At 43.5% G+C, this 13,714-nt stretch overlaps 1 protein-coding gene across 1 annotated transcript; it reads right to left on the reverse strand.

Moving 5' to 3' along the window:
• Positions 1-511: 511 nt before the first annotated feature.
• On the reverse strand, positions 512-13,701 carry LOC115467905 (motilin receptor-like). The gene is given in 4 exon segments (XM_030199417.1): positions 512-835; positions 8,631-8,685; positions 13,190-13,653; positions 13,656-13,701. Coding segments are annotated over 4 exon segments (873 nt in total). The 5' UTR covers positions 13,693-13,701; the 3' UTR covers positions 512-518.
• Between the last annotated feature and the right edge of the window lie 13 nt (positions 13,702-13,714).

Consider the following 13,714-nt stretch of genomic DNA (forward strand, 5'->3'; position numbering starts at 1 on the left):
TCACCCCAGATGTTTTGGTTTTGTTCCATTATGGCTGTAAAACGTTCAAGTGTTAGGCACGCCCTAATACCACCTTTGAAATGTCCCTGACATACCCCCTTTGTGATTTGTACACACTGCAGATGAAGTGCATAGAGAGACATCTGCAAAACAGGTTTCAAAAATATCGATTTGGATGTTTATGACACTTTTTGGACGTTTTTCTCTTTTGAAAATGAGCCCCATAGTAACCTATGGAACTTTGTAAGTCTAAGTGTTTTGAAAATGATTCCCTTAGTGTCCTCATATTTTGTAATTTTTTTTCCAAAACTGGGTAGGTTTGTCATATTACCACAATTTCTTGTCTAATTTACTTATGGATCAAAGAATGAAGGGACTAGACAGAAATACACTTGAAGTTACAATACGTAGACATTACAATAAATAACAGCTGATCGTTAATGATGTCACTGCTAAACTGAACTGCCCTTATAGTAAGATATCTTCAAATATGCCTCACAGACATACACAATATAATCTTAAATATTAGTCGCATAGTCATTCTGTATGCTGGTACCGGTGTCCGTGTATCCTCCAGTGTCATCTCTGGTAACAGAGTAAGCTCTTTCCCCTGGTGGGTCCGGTCTCAGGAGCTTGTATGCTGCAGATCTGTATTTCTTTGAAATAAGGTTGTAGAGGATCGGGTTGATGGATGCACTTAGGTAGAAAAGCAGCATTGCGACTATATTAAAGTATTGAGAAAAGTAGAGCATCTGTAGATCTGATGTGTTTATGAATATAATCCTGCCGATATGGAAGGGCAACCAGCAGATTACAAACGCTACAACTACCACAGCTGTAAAACAAGAGAACAGGTAAAACTTCAATCCCATTCAGAGCCTGAAACTGCAGTAAGAATAATTGTCCACTTTTTAATCTGAATGCTGGCACAGTAACACTCAACCAAAGGATATCTAACTGTTGTGTACTTGGGAAGTCTAGTTGTAGTACGTTCCTTTCTTTTATGACCTTTTGGTGAGTAGTAAGAGAAAGTTGAGAAGAAATTCCATTTAATGCCATGATTGTAGCTTGCTGAAGGAATAGCCTGCTGACCTATTAGTAAACCGCAATACAAAAACAAGATATTTTGTGGCCTAAGCATGGTATTCCAACAGAAAAAGTAATACGCAGCTTTTAGCAATAAGATGGGATGGCTCCTTATGTAAAAACAGGCATACTAATTTCTGTGCTTGAATCTTATGAGCCATAGAAATAGGCTGAGTGTAAGTCCTAATCTGAGTCAACATGGATGAGAACTCTGAAATCTTAATTATTTTGTTCCATAGTTTTATATAATAATATAGTTCAAATATTCATATCTTCTTTGTAAATAAGTATGTCCAGAAAAGATATGATTAACCATTACAGTAACTCTTCTGATCTAGGGAGCTGAGCCATGCCACAAATTTTACCAACCACTGGAGAGGAGAGAGATATGTCGGCATGGGGAAGGAAGAGAGGGGAGAAGCTGAACAGGAAAATATAAGTACACAGAGAAAGGGAGATACCGAACATTGGAGGAAGATAGAGGCACAGAGATGGAAGAAGATGGATAGTGGACATGGAGACAATCAGGGGCATTTTCGAAAGAGAAGGGCGCCCATCTTCCGACACAAATCGGGAGATGGGCGTCCTTCTCTCAGGGTCGCCCAAATCGGCATAATCGAAAGCCGATTTTGGGTGTCCTCAACTGCAGTCCATCGCGGGGATGACCAAGGTTCACGGGGGCGTTTGGAAGCGTAGCGAAGGCGGTACTGGGGTATGCTTAAGAGATGGGCATCCTAGGCCGATAATGGAAAAACAGAAGGACGTCCCTGACGAGCATTTGGTTGACTTTACTTGGGCCATTTTTTTCACGACCAAGCTTCAAAAAGGTGCCCGAACTGACCAGGTGACCACTGGAGGGAATCGGGGATGACCTCCCCTTACTCCTCCAGTGGTCACCAACCCCCTCCCACCCTAAAAAAAAATTTTTTCCAGCCCTCTGTGCCAGCCTCAAATGTCATATTCAGCTCCATGACAGCAGTATGCAGGTCCCTGGAGCAGTTTTAGTGGGTGCAGTGCATTTCAGGCAGGCAGACCCAGGCCCATCCCCCCTACCTGTTACACTTGTGGTGGTAAATGTGAGCCCTTCAAAACCCACCCAAAACCCACATCTAGGTGCCCCCTTCACCCCTTAGGGCTATGGTAGTGGTGTACAGTTGTGGGGAGTGGGTTTGGAGGGGGGGTTGGGGGGCTCAGCACCGAAGGTAAGGGAGCTATGCACCTGGATCAATTTCTGAACTCCACTGCAGTGCCCCCTAGGTACCCGATTGGTGTCCTGGCATGTGAGGGGGACCAGTGCACTATGAATTCTGGCTCCTCCCACAACCAAATGGCTTTGGATTTGGTCATTTTTGAGATGAGCATCCTTGGTTTCCAATATCGCCGAAAACCAGGGACAACCGTTTCTAAGTTCGACCATCTCAACATTTAGGTCAACCATCTCTAAGGTCGACCTAAATGTTGAGATTTGGGAGTCCCCGACCGTATTATCGAAACAAAAGATGAACATCCATCTTGTTTCGATAATAGTGGTTTCCCCGCCCCTTCACCGGGACGTCCTTAGAGATGGGCGCCCTTAGAGATGGTCGTCCCCGTTTGATTATGCCCCTCAATGTCAAACGGACAGGAGACCTTGGTGAGTGAGTTAAGAGAAGATGGAGGGAAGCAGAAACCAGAGCCTGGGGCTAACATGATTTGAAAAATAAAATGACCAGACAACAAAAGGTAGAAAAAATAATTGTATTTTTCCATTTTGTGATTAGAATATGTCAGATTTGAAATGTACATCCTGCCAGAGCTGGTGTTAGATATGGCCAGGGCCAGGGGCAGAAATTTGGAAGGGGATCCCAAAGCTTACTACTAGGCTGCACCTTCTTCAGCTTCCAGCTGGCCTGTGGTTCCCTCTGGCCAGGGGGGGCCAAGGGCAGTTGCCCTAGTTGTAACCCCTAACACCATCTGTGGCATGTGCTATCATATTTTGCACAGTGTAGGAGAAAATGCATCTTTTTCTATTTCCCTGGGGATGCACTACATGCAAGGTCTGGCCTCTTGGGATTTTGATTTAATTTGTTTATGGTTTGTGGACACTTATTCTGTATTTGCCATTTGTGTTCTGTGTGTATAACCAAAATATTGTTCAGGAGAATCCGCCTAAGCGGAGAACTGAAACGTCCCACGAGAAAACACGAAAGTGTAAAAAGAAAAGGTGGGAGGTTGATCACAGATACCAAAGACTGAAAAGATTAATCCTGAAGTAAAAACGTTTATTGATTAAAAAACTCGACACAAATGTTGTGTTTCGGCTGCTAGGCCTGCATGAGGAGTCTGTATAAACTGAAACATCCAATGTCCTGAAATACAGAATGATCTGTGTACGTGTAATAATGTCCAATCCCTTATTGTAGAGGGTTGGATAATGGTCTTTAAAAGGACCCTTTATTTAAAAAAAGTTGTTCTTTGCCAGTGAAGTTTATTTTTGACTTGACACAAATGTTGTGTTTCTGCCGCTAGGCCTGCATGAGGAGTCTGTATAAACAGAAAACATCCAATTTCCTGAAATACAGAATGATCTGTGTACGTGTAATCGTTTATTGTTTATTTATTTTCTATACCGTTTCTTGTTGCATACACAATAATAATGTCCAATCTTTTATTGTAAAGGGTTGGATAATGGTCTTTAAACACAACGTTTGTGTCGAGTCTTTTAATCAATAAACGCTTTTACTTCAGGATTCATCTTTTCAGTCTTTGGTATCCGTGATCAACCTCCCACCTTTTTGTTTTTACACCAAAATATTGTTAGCATGAATTTTCTATGTAGTATTCTGTAGTAATTGGCTTGTTCAGTTTTCTCGATAGGTGTATTGATATTTTAGAGCCCTACTGAAATATTTAGGTCCCTAAAATATCATAGGTAGGATCCTTGTTTTGGATGTTAGTGTTGGCATGATAGATTTGCTCTAGGTTCTGAGTGACTGTTTGTTTGTTAGATTTTTGTACTATACAATATGCCTGTTATTAAGCTAACACTAGAAACAAATGTTTTTGTAAGGTGAGTTTTATAGGGAAATGGCCTAGCCCTGCTCTGTGGATGCAGAATATTTGGGGGAAGCATATGTGTGTTGGAGGACTGTGGCTTAAATGGAAGATGAAGAGTGCACCCTCTTGTACTTTTTCCTAGCCCTCAACGTGGCCTGCAGCCACTGAAGCCAGCACTGAAGTTATTGGGAGTGGGGTAGGTGTTCGGTAGGGGCAGGGGTAGGGCATGGGTGCATCAGGTGGCAGGTGTTTCTCTAGTGCCACCCATTCAATCTGTTGGCCTACCCAAAAATTGCCTTCTGGCTTAGCCACTGGCTGCTAGACTAACAAAGAACCCCCAGGTGTTATGGAGGGGGGAAAGGAAGAGTCAGACTATGCCATTTGTGGTGTGTGTATGTGGGGGGGGGGGGTTGTGCTTAAGGAGGACTAGTATGGGGTGGGTAGTGTCCAGGGATGGTACTGAAGTTCTGATGGTGGTGGGGGGGGGGGGGGCAAAAGTGTCAAGGAAGGGTTAGGAAGGTGTGGAACTATTGCAGCAGGTTTCTTTTTTTTTCATTTTGGCAGCACTATGGCCCATGTTCCATGCCTGTGCAGTTAGCACAGATGCAGTTGCATTATTATTATTATTAGCATTTGTATAGCGCTACCAGACGCACGCAGCGCTAAACACCTGATACAAAGAGACAGTCCCTGCTCAAAAGAGCTATCTGCTGAGGCATGAAATGTGAGACTGCACATTATTTTCAGGGCATATGCTGGCCGTGCCCCTGCAATTACCACACAGGCTTTGCAGTTAAAGCACCTTAAAGTTTGCAGTTAATGTATGTTAAGTGCAAAAACGTACTACACATTAGTAAAAGGGCCCTATGTATTTTATTTCTGTTTTATATGGGACAAAATCACACATTTTTCTAAAAAAAAAAAAAATTATATATATATATCGGAGCTGGACTTTATGATGGACCTATGATCTGTTATTTTGAGATTCACATCAGTCATATTAAAGCATTTGCTACAACTAGACTTCACAACTATATGACAGATTTCTTATTCATTATATTATATTGTGGCTTGGTTGGTTGTTTCCTCCCTTTTCAAAACATTCCTTGAAATTTTCTAAAGTTTTACAGTTACACTAGCATGTGGGCTGATACAGTACCAATAACAGTCCAGTCAGAGGAAAATACACATTACTTAGCAAAGTTAGCAATGGAACACTGAAATGTTACATTAGACATTCAGTTAACTGCACTTTGGTCATATATACTTGTTTAAGAAACAAATGTAAATGGTATAACAGAACTGTTACTGAGAAAGTTTTAAAGAGCTGCATGGTGAGTTATATAATAATTATCATGTATGCTGTGGTAATCTGTTAATGACTAATTTCAAGGCACAAAAATACATTCTTTTAACAGATGTCTGCATTGAATAAGTATTTGTTTAAGACAGAACAATTGTATTGCCATATCTGGTTGTTTCAGGCACATTAAATGGACTTTTTTTTTTTTTTTTTAGCTTTTGATGTACACACCAGCTGGTCCTATTCTTTCCATTTTCACTATGCAGGTAAAACCAGGGGTTAAAAGAATTAGTAAGAATATTTGACAGTGAATGCTCTACCTCCGTCTGTGTCTCCTCCTCATGCAGTTCTGTGAGGCTGTGACCGTTTTGGAAAGCAGTTGAGAGATTTTTATTTCCACTAATCTACAAAGTTACTATTTTAAATTGAGTTTTATGATGATAATTATAACAGCAGTGAGTGGCAGGAGAAATACATGAAAGAAAGATCGAACCAATATGAGGAAGGGTAAAAGAGTTCCAGGGTACAGAATCCCAGCAACAGGAAGATCATGTTAAAAAGTGACATGTTTACAGTGGAGCACTATTTCAGAAATTCTATAAATTGGCACCTCAGTTTATGTGCCCCAATGCCCTGTGCCTAGTCCAATTCTATAATGCCATCTTGGCACCGAGATTCCATTATATACAATAGCAGTATAAGAATGCATTTGTATGCCCATGTGCTGCTGCAACCCTCTAATGCCATGTCAATAGCAGGTGTAAGTTGGCTTGCTTAGGTGCACCAAGTATAGTTTATAGTATTCTATAAACTATGCACATACCTGGCACATATATCTGTGTTCTACTTATGCACCACCTATGTGTTTATCCCTCTTGCAGTTATGCACTAAGGCACTACCTTATAGAACTTAGTGCACAAAGGTGCCTACCACTGTTCCCTCTAAGTTGGTAGTCCTCCAACTGCATCGCTACCAGTAGGGGGCAGTGCTTCAATATTGTGTTTTTAATCTCCAAAGACAGGCAGGTTCCCTGGATTCCTGCAGAGCTTGTCTTTCCCTCAATATTGAGAATATGATAGTAAAACAGCACTCCCCACTGGCATGGATGTATGCGGAGGACTCCCACTTAGCTTAGAGGGAACAGGCACCACTTTATAGAATTGCCCCCATAGCTCACTTGTGCTTCCTCCATTGGCAGACTTGAGCACATCTACCCGAACCAGCTGCAGGGGGGTTGTGTAGGTGGATGTTGCATGTGGAGTGTGTGGGTATCTCAGTGCTGTAGCAAGGGCTAATGGCAACCCCCGGGCGGGTCGCCGCTGTGCACCCCCCCCCCCCCCGGGTGCAGCACGGCGCGACCCCCCCCTCTGCGGTTGTACCCCTCCGGAGCGCAACCCCCCCCCCCCCGGAGCGCATTCTTACCTGCGGGAGGGCCGATCCGCCCCGATTGCACATCACTCGGAGCTGCGTCGGCCCCGCTGGTTCCTGCTCTCATCTGCTCCGGAACAGGAAGTAACCTGTTCCGAGGCAGAGGGAGCAGGGAACCAGCGGGGCCGGCACCCCTCGAGCGCGTGCACTCGGGCCGGACGGCCCCTCCCGCCCCCCCTTCCTGCGCTACTGGTGTATCTGTATATATAAGTAGAGGGTGTATATGGGAGTGTGTTAAAGAGAGGAGTTGAATGTGATGTGTCTGGGGTTGGGATACCATAAGTAATTGTGTAGTGGGGCATGGGGCCATATACTTTTCCTCTTTCACTCTTCTCTGCACTCCATGGTCTTTTCTTCTCTACCCCCCTATTGCTCCTTCCCCTCAACTTTCCCTCCTCCTTTCTTCTATTTACTCCTTTTTCTCTCTTTTGCTTTCTAATCTATGTTCTCTCCGATTCCCCCCTTACTTCACTGATGCACCCATTTATCTCTCCTTCCCCTTCTACCCCCTTCCCTTCCTTTTGCTTCCCTCTCCTGTTAATTTCCATCTCCTTATGCTACTCATTTTCTCTAGCACCCTGCCCTCTTCCTCACAATGCTACTAAAAGCAAAGAAATTAAACAAAAATCACCTCTATCCTATATGCACAGGTTCCAAATACTTCAGTGCATAGTTTCTCAAGCAGAGGCAAAGCTAGGTGGGTCACCAGGGGAGCAGCCGCTCCCCAACAAACGGACTTCTGACAGTGCCAGTGCCTATTTGTCACTTGATCTGTCACATTTAAAATATGCACCAGCGCCGTCAGCAGTCCACTCTCCGCTCCCCCCCACACCCTCAACCTGGCTACGCTACTGTTCTCAAGCCTTGCTGGAGTATCCTCCAGCCAGTCTGGTTTTCAGGTCATCCATAATGAATATGTATGAGATAGATTTGTATGCATATTTACCTCATGCATATTAATTGAAGGTATCATGAAAATCAGACTGGCTGGGAAATACTCCAGGACCAACTTGAAAAACAGTAGTTCAGTTAACCAAGTTCAGACTCCAGGTACTAGCCTTTAAGGTCCTTAAAGGATGTGTACCACTTTGCCTCAGTTGTTACCTCAGCTCTTATATGCTTCCATGCTCTTAGGTTCACTGATTGTGCCAACACTCAAAGACATGTGCCTCACAGATGCTAAAAACGTTCCCTCAGGATCAGACCAAAGCCTACCCCTATGGAATACTTGATCACTGACCACTGCTATAGCACCGTAATCTACAAATTCTTCAGGAAATACTAAAACTCTGTCTCTTTGGAGTGGCTGTCTAGAAATGGAGACAGAACTACCTGGTTTGGATATGTAGAAAATATATAAGAGTTATTTTAAACAGTTGACATAGCAAAACTGCTCTAGCATCCTAAATACTGAATCCCCCATATCCCCTTTTCCTTCCTCGTTACCTATTCCCTACTTCACATTTTCAACTTCTCTTAATCCTTCCCTGGCCCATACTGCATTCCTTTATCCTAACAACTTTAAATTTCTGGACTCCCCATCTGCCGTTCTCCCTGTCCTTTGTTGTCACCTATCGTATCTTATTCTCAAAGATCATGTATTCTGCTACGTACCGGGCTTTATTTCAGAAACTTCAGGCAGATGTTGATTTTACACCATAAGCATATAAAAACAAACAAGCTGTAAATGCCCTTGAACAAGTAACCGATTCGATGATGCTGATGAATATGGACAGTATGCAGTGAAAATAAACTTTTCAAAATGTTTTCACTTACCCAAAATCTTTACTGTTTGCTTGTGGCTCTTCTCCCTGGTGGCAGCATATGAGCCCTTGTTCTTCCATAAAGTTCTCCCTGTGAAACCAGAAAGGATATTTAAAATGGTGCCCCCATTGCTAAATGTCACAACACCAGACTGCAGAGCAGTAGCGTAGCCAGACCTCAATTTTTGGGTGGGCCTGGGGGTGGACTGGGTGGCATGACCCACATATTTCCTCTCTGTCCATCCCCCTCTCGTAAAGATAAATACCTGGGCTGGCGGGGATCTCCGGGCTCTGCCAGCTGAAGAATCTTCTGGAGGCCCCCAAGGCATGAAAAGTCTCATCCCTGCGCCAGTCACCAGCGTGGTGGGAAGCATCGTTCAGCAGCATTGCCTGGGTGCCTGCCTGCCTTTTAAAATAATTTGTCTCCCCAGGCTCTGCTGCATTTATTCTTCGCCCGTTGCAAAGCGCTGCCATTCGCACAGGCTTGCTCTGCTCCCCTTTGCTGCGTCCATCCGGTCCTCTCTGATCCACTTCCTGTAGTGGATACGTTAGGGCCAGATGGACGCGGCGAAGGGGAGCAGAGCTGCCTGTGCGAACGGCAGCGCTTTGCGATGGGTGAAGAAGTAAATGCAGCGGAGACTGGGGAGACTAATTATTTTAAAAGGCAGGCAACGCTGCTGAATGCTGCTTCCTGGACCCGGCAGAGCCGCGGGAGAAAAGGCAGTGACAGAAGCAGGATGTTGGATGGGCGGGCCTGGAGGGAAAGTGGCTGGGCCTGGGCCCGTCCAGGCCTGCCCGTGGCTACGCCCCTGCTCCAGAGATCATCTGATTTTCATTTGTTTAAAGATATTCATTCAGGAAAGAATTTCATTGAGGGGGGTCTTTTACAACGTGGTGGTAAACCCAACACGGGCTTACTGCTGGCTATCTAAACTACTGCCGGCCCAACGCAGTCACCGGCAGTAGTTCCGGGTTGAGCTGCAGAGTCATTTCTGGACGCTCCAGAATTTTAAACATTTTTTCTAGTACGGCAATAACCAGATGGTAACTGGGCATTGCCACGTGCTGTCTGGTTACCACTGGGTTACTGCGGGAGCCCTTACCGCCACCTCAGTGGTTGGCGGTAAGTTCTCCTCCTCGCTGCATGGCCACTCAGAATAGATAATACTTCAACCTCCATAGTTGATGGGATGGTATCCTCTGGGAGCTGATCAATTATCTATAGTTTCCTCAGGGATTCCACAGTGTCTTGTAAATATCTTAGGATGCTGGTGGTATTGGTTTAAGGATGGATTCCATGTAGCTCAATAGTGGGATGCCCAGTGTTCCCCAATTTATGCATTTTGGGTAGTAGATAGAAGGTACCTAGTTGAAGCTCTTAGGGGTGGCACAGGATGATTTACCAGTGAGGTTCAGGAAACAATCACTTCAGGAGATTGTGTAATTCCTTTTGATATTTTCTAGGGGGGTCTGAGGACAGGGGCTTGTAGAAGAGTTGCCTGTCTGCATCCTGTGAATATACCAATCCCTTTATGACAACCACAAAGACTTCTATTGTCAGCGTCTTTGAGGTTGCGGGTGGCATTGTATTCTCCAGGGCTTAGGTTATTGAGCAAACAATGTGTTTTGTTGATTATATTAGATTGGAGCTGGAGCAAAAGAATCCAATGCCAATATCAAGTCCAGTGTTGCAACCATCTATGAACGTCAGCTGGATTGACTGCATTTCTAATGCCCTCACTTTAGAAGTTCTATTTCCGATTACACATGTATATTGCAAACCGCAAACCTGATTTTAGAGAGCCAGTATTTACACATGTAAATCTTCTCTGTGTGTAGATTGCGAGAGGGTGTGGTTTAGGTGGGTCTTGGATAAACCAAAATCGACATATGTGTTTCACATTTCAGGAAAGGAATGCACATGTACATCCCAACAATATCAACATATGTAGAGTTTCTCCCTGGCATGTACAGGTTTTCTAAAAGTGCTCATTTCAGGCAGTCCTTTGCAGGAGGGATTAAGATGGGTATATTCCCTTAATCCCCCATTGTGTATTTTCCCTCCAAATTGAACAAAGACTGCAACCGCTTCAGTTAATTAGGAGCATCCACATGTGTAGATACCCAAAATGGAAAACATGCACATGCAAGTGTCAACATGCACCCATGCAAGTTCTGAATACCATGTCCAGCACTCACACATGTAGGTTGCTGTTTCCTCCATTGATGTTTTCTGCATGTGAAATGGTTGCTTTCCACCCCATGGGCATATACACATATACATGCATTCCTGGCTTTATTTTAGAAAAGGCTCTATATCGGCAGATCCTTTTCTTTCTAAAATACTACTGGAACTGTGTGTTGGTCCTGAGCTGGATGAATCAATTCAGATTTCTGTGTTCTAAGATGGGCCTCCACATCTGCAAAACTATTAATTTACTTGTGCACCAAATACTGCAGCAAATCTGCACAGTTCAGGGGGAAAATACCAACATGAGGATTCCATGGCAAATTAAGGCATTCATTTTATTTTAGTTTTTTTTTTTTCTTTTTGAAGCCCAGAAGTTTTCTTCTGCTTCTAGGTTTTGTTTTTTGTTACATTTGTACCGGGTGCTTTCCACTCATGGCAGGCTCAATGTGGCTCACATGGGGCAATGGAGGGTTAAGTGACTTGCCCAGAGCACAAGGAGCTGCCTGTGCCTGAAGTGGGAATCGAACTCAGTTCCTCAGGACCAAAGTCCACCACCCTAACCACTAGGCCACTCCTCCAAAACATCTAGAATCCAATGCCACAAGCCTTCTACCACAAGTCCCTGGGGATTTCGTTTTACTTATTTTATATCCTCTCCGAATTCATCACAGTAACAGTCCTCAGCCAGGAACTATGCATCAGGCTCCTAGCCCCTGGAATAAGGAGCTCTAAATCCAGCCACTAGGTGTTGCCATTGTTCAGGGACTGTAAATGCTGCTTCTGTTGGATCCCCAGCCCCTGCCATGCCAAGTAGCAGTCATCCCAGTAATCAAGCCCAGGTTTCTGTTTGGCTTTACCACTGAGCCACCAAGCTCACCCCCAAGGGATTGTACTCTTAAAAATAAAAGCAGCATAGATTTTGCCACAAGCTGCAGCCAACCTATTGTATTCCTTTTAAAGATACTTTGACTAAACTTTTGTCAGAAAAAGTGTAGCAAAGTTGTTCTCACCACCCTCGTTTCCTCTTCAGACCCATAGAATCTTACAGTTCTCACAGAGATACATTTGAAACCTATTTTTGCAGTTTTGAAGAATTCCTGACAATTGTCGTTCATGAACATTTGCTGACTGAATTCTGTATTTTTAGAACTTGCAGATTTCACAGGGGTTAAGATACATTTGAGGACTATATGCTCCCTGTGAAAATGTAACGCTCCTATGGGAGTCCAGCTCCTGGGTAGCACATTAAAGATGCACTTACCCCAAATATCAAGGGTTCGCTTCTTGTTCTGTTCTTCCGAATTTGCAGCACTAGGCACCCTAATCCTGTACTTCCTTTTATGCAAAATTCTGCCTAGGAAGGCATAAAGAATATTTAAATATAACATGACAATAGGAAAAACAAGATCACTTTTAGGATATGAATATCTGATCTTTATGGCACAGTCAGAACTTGTTTTTATCCCATCAATCAATCATCTGTGTGTAATAGGTTTCTCTCTCAAGGTACGTCTCCAAAGGGGTCGTTTGAGAAGTTCGGTACTCTTTATCTTCAGTTGATCTTATTGAAAATCTTTTTCATTAATTGAATATAGAAACAGCAGCAAACGAAACACAGGAAAAGTGGAACAGATACATATACACACAACCCCCTCCCCCATCGCAATAACCATCGATAATGTAGAGAGGGCTTTTGCTCTTACAGCCCTCTCTAGCCAACACACAGTTGAAAAAAGCGCCCTTATCCAACTATCCCTAAACCCCCCCCCCCTTTTTCCCAACTCTGTACGAAAAGACACACACACAAAAAAGAAAGAAAGAAAAGAGAAACCCATATTTTCAGTTGATTTTAACACAAGTGAAAATTACTCTTATGTATACACGGAGTTTATTCTCTTAACTTTAAAATATATTCAGATATTTCCTTGACAAGTGGAACAACCCATTTCTTTGAAAGATAATATATGTGTACTTCCCAGAAAAGCAGAATTGGTTCTTATAAAAACTCTGAAACCCATACCCTGAACCTAGCTTTTAATCTGCAGTTTTGTCAATAAAATTAGCTAGTGCAAATGGTTTTGAATAATCCATGATTACGCTACATCATAAATCCAAAGAACATGGCATTTTCTCACACACAGTTTTCGGGCCAATGCTAGCTATTGTTTTAACGCTTAGGCTTTACAAAGAATACCATCAATTCCATCTTCATCTTCCATACATACATACAGCTACTTTGGACGTCTGCACCCTATACTGAAAGACTTCGGATAAGCTGAAAAGAAGAAATATTACAAAACAATAATACATACCGCGATAAAAGTGTGCCACTTACCCCAGATCCTAACTGCATGCTTATGATTTCTGAACTCTTTCTTTGCAGCATCAGACTCTCGAATTCTGTCCTTGCTCTTCCACAGGGTTCTCCCTATGAAGCTGTAAAGTATGTTCAGGCAGAACATGGGGATAAAGAAATAAATGGTGGTCACCCAAAGTAAAATGTTGAGGAGCCCAGATTCCTTGGCATATCTGGTGGGTTTGCATTCCCAGCTGGTTTCAGACGGGTCTGTGACGTTTTCCGGTTCTGTCCCAGCCAGGAAAAAAAAAGGGCCAGCAGAGAGCAAGGCGAAAGCCCAGAGGAAAACGATCACCGCCTTCACTCTTCTCTTGGTGATGAACACTTTAGCTTTCAGGGGGAAGCAGATCGCCAAATATCTTTCAATGCTCAATGCCGTTATGTGCAGGATGGTAGAATAAGTACATCCTTCGCCAATAAAATGGAAAAATCTGCACAGGAAGTCCCCAAATATCCAAGGCTTTGATCGCCAAAGACGGTAGAGGTCAAAGGGAGGCAGAAAAGGATAATCATGTCTGACACAGCCATGCTGGACAATAGAAGTTGGTGG

The sequence above is a fragment of the Microcaecilia unicolor genome, chromosome 4 (genome assembly GCF_901765095.1).
Source record: "Microcaecilia unicolor chromosome 4, aMicUni1.1, whole genome shotgun sequence".
Taxonomy (NCBI): domain Eukaryota; kingdom Metazoa; phylum Chordata; class Amphibia; order Gymnophiona; family Siphonopidae; genus Microcaecilia; species Microcaecilia unicolor.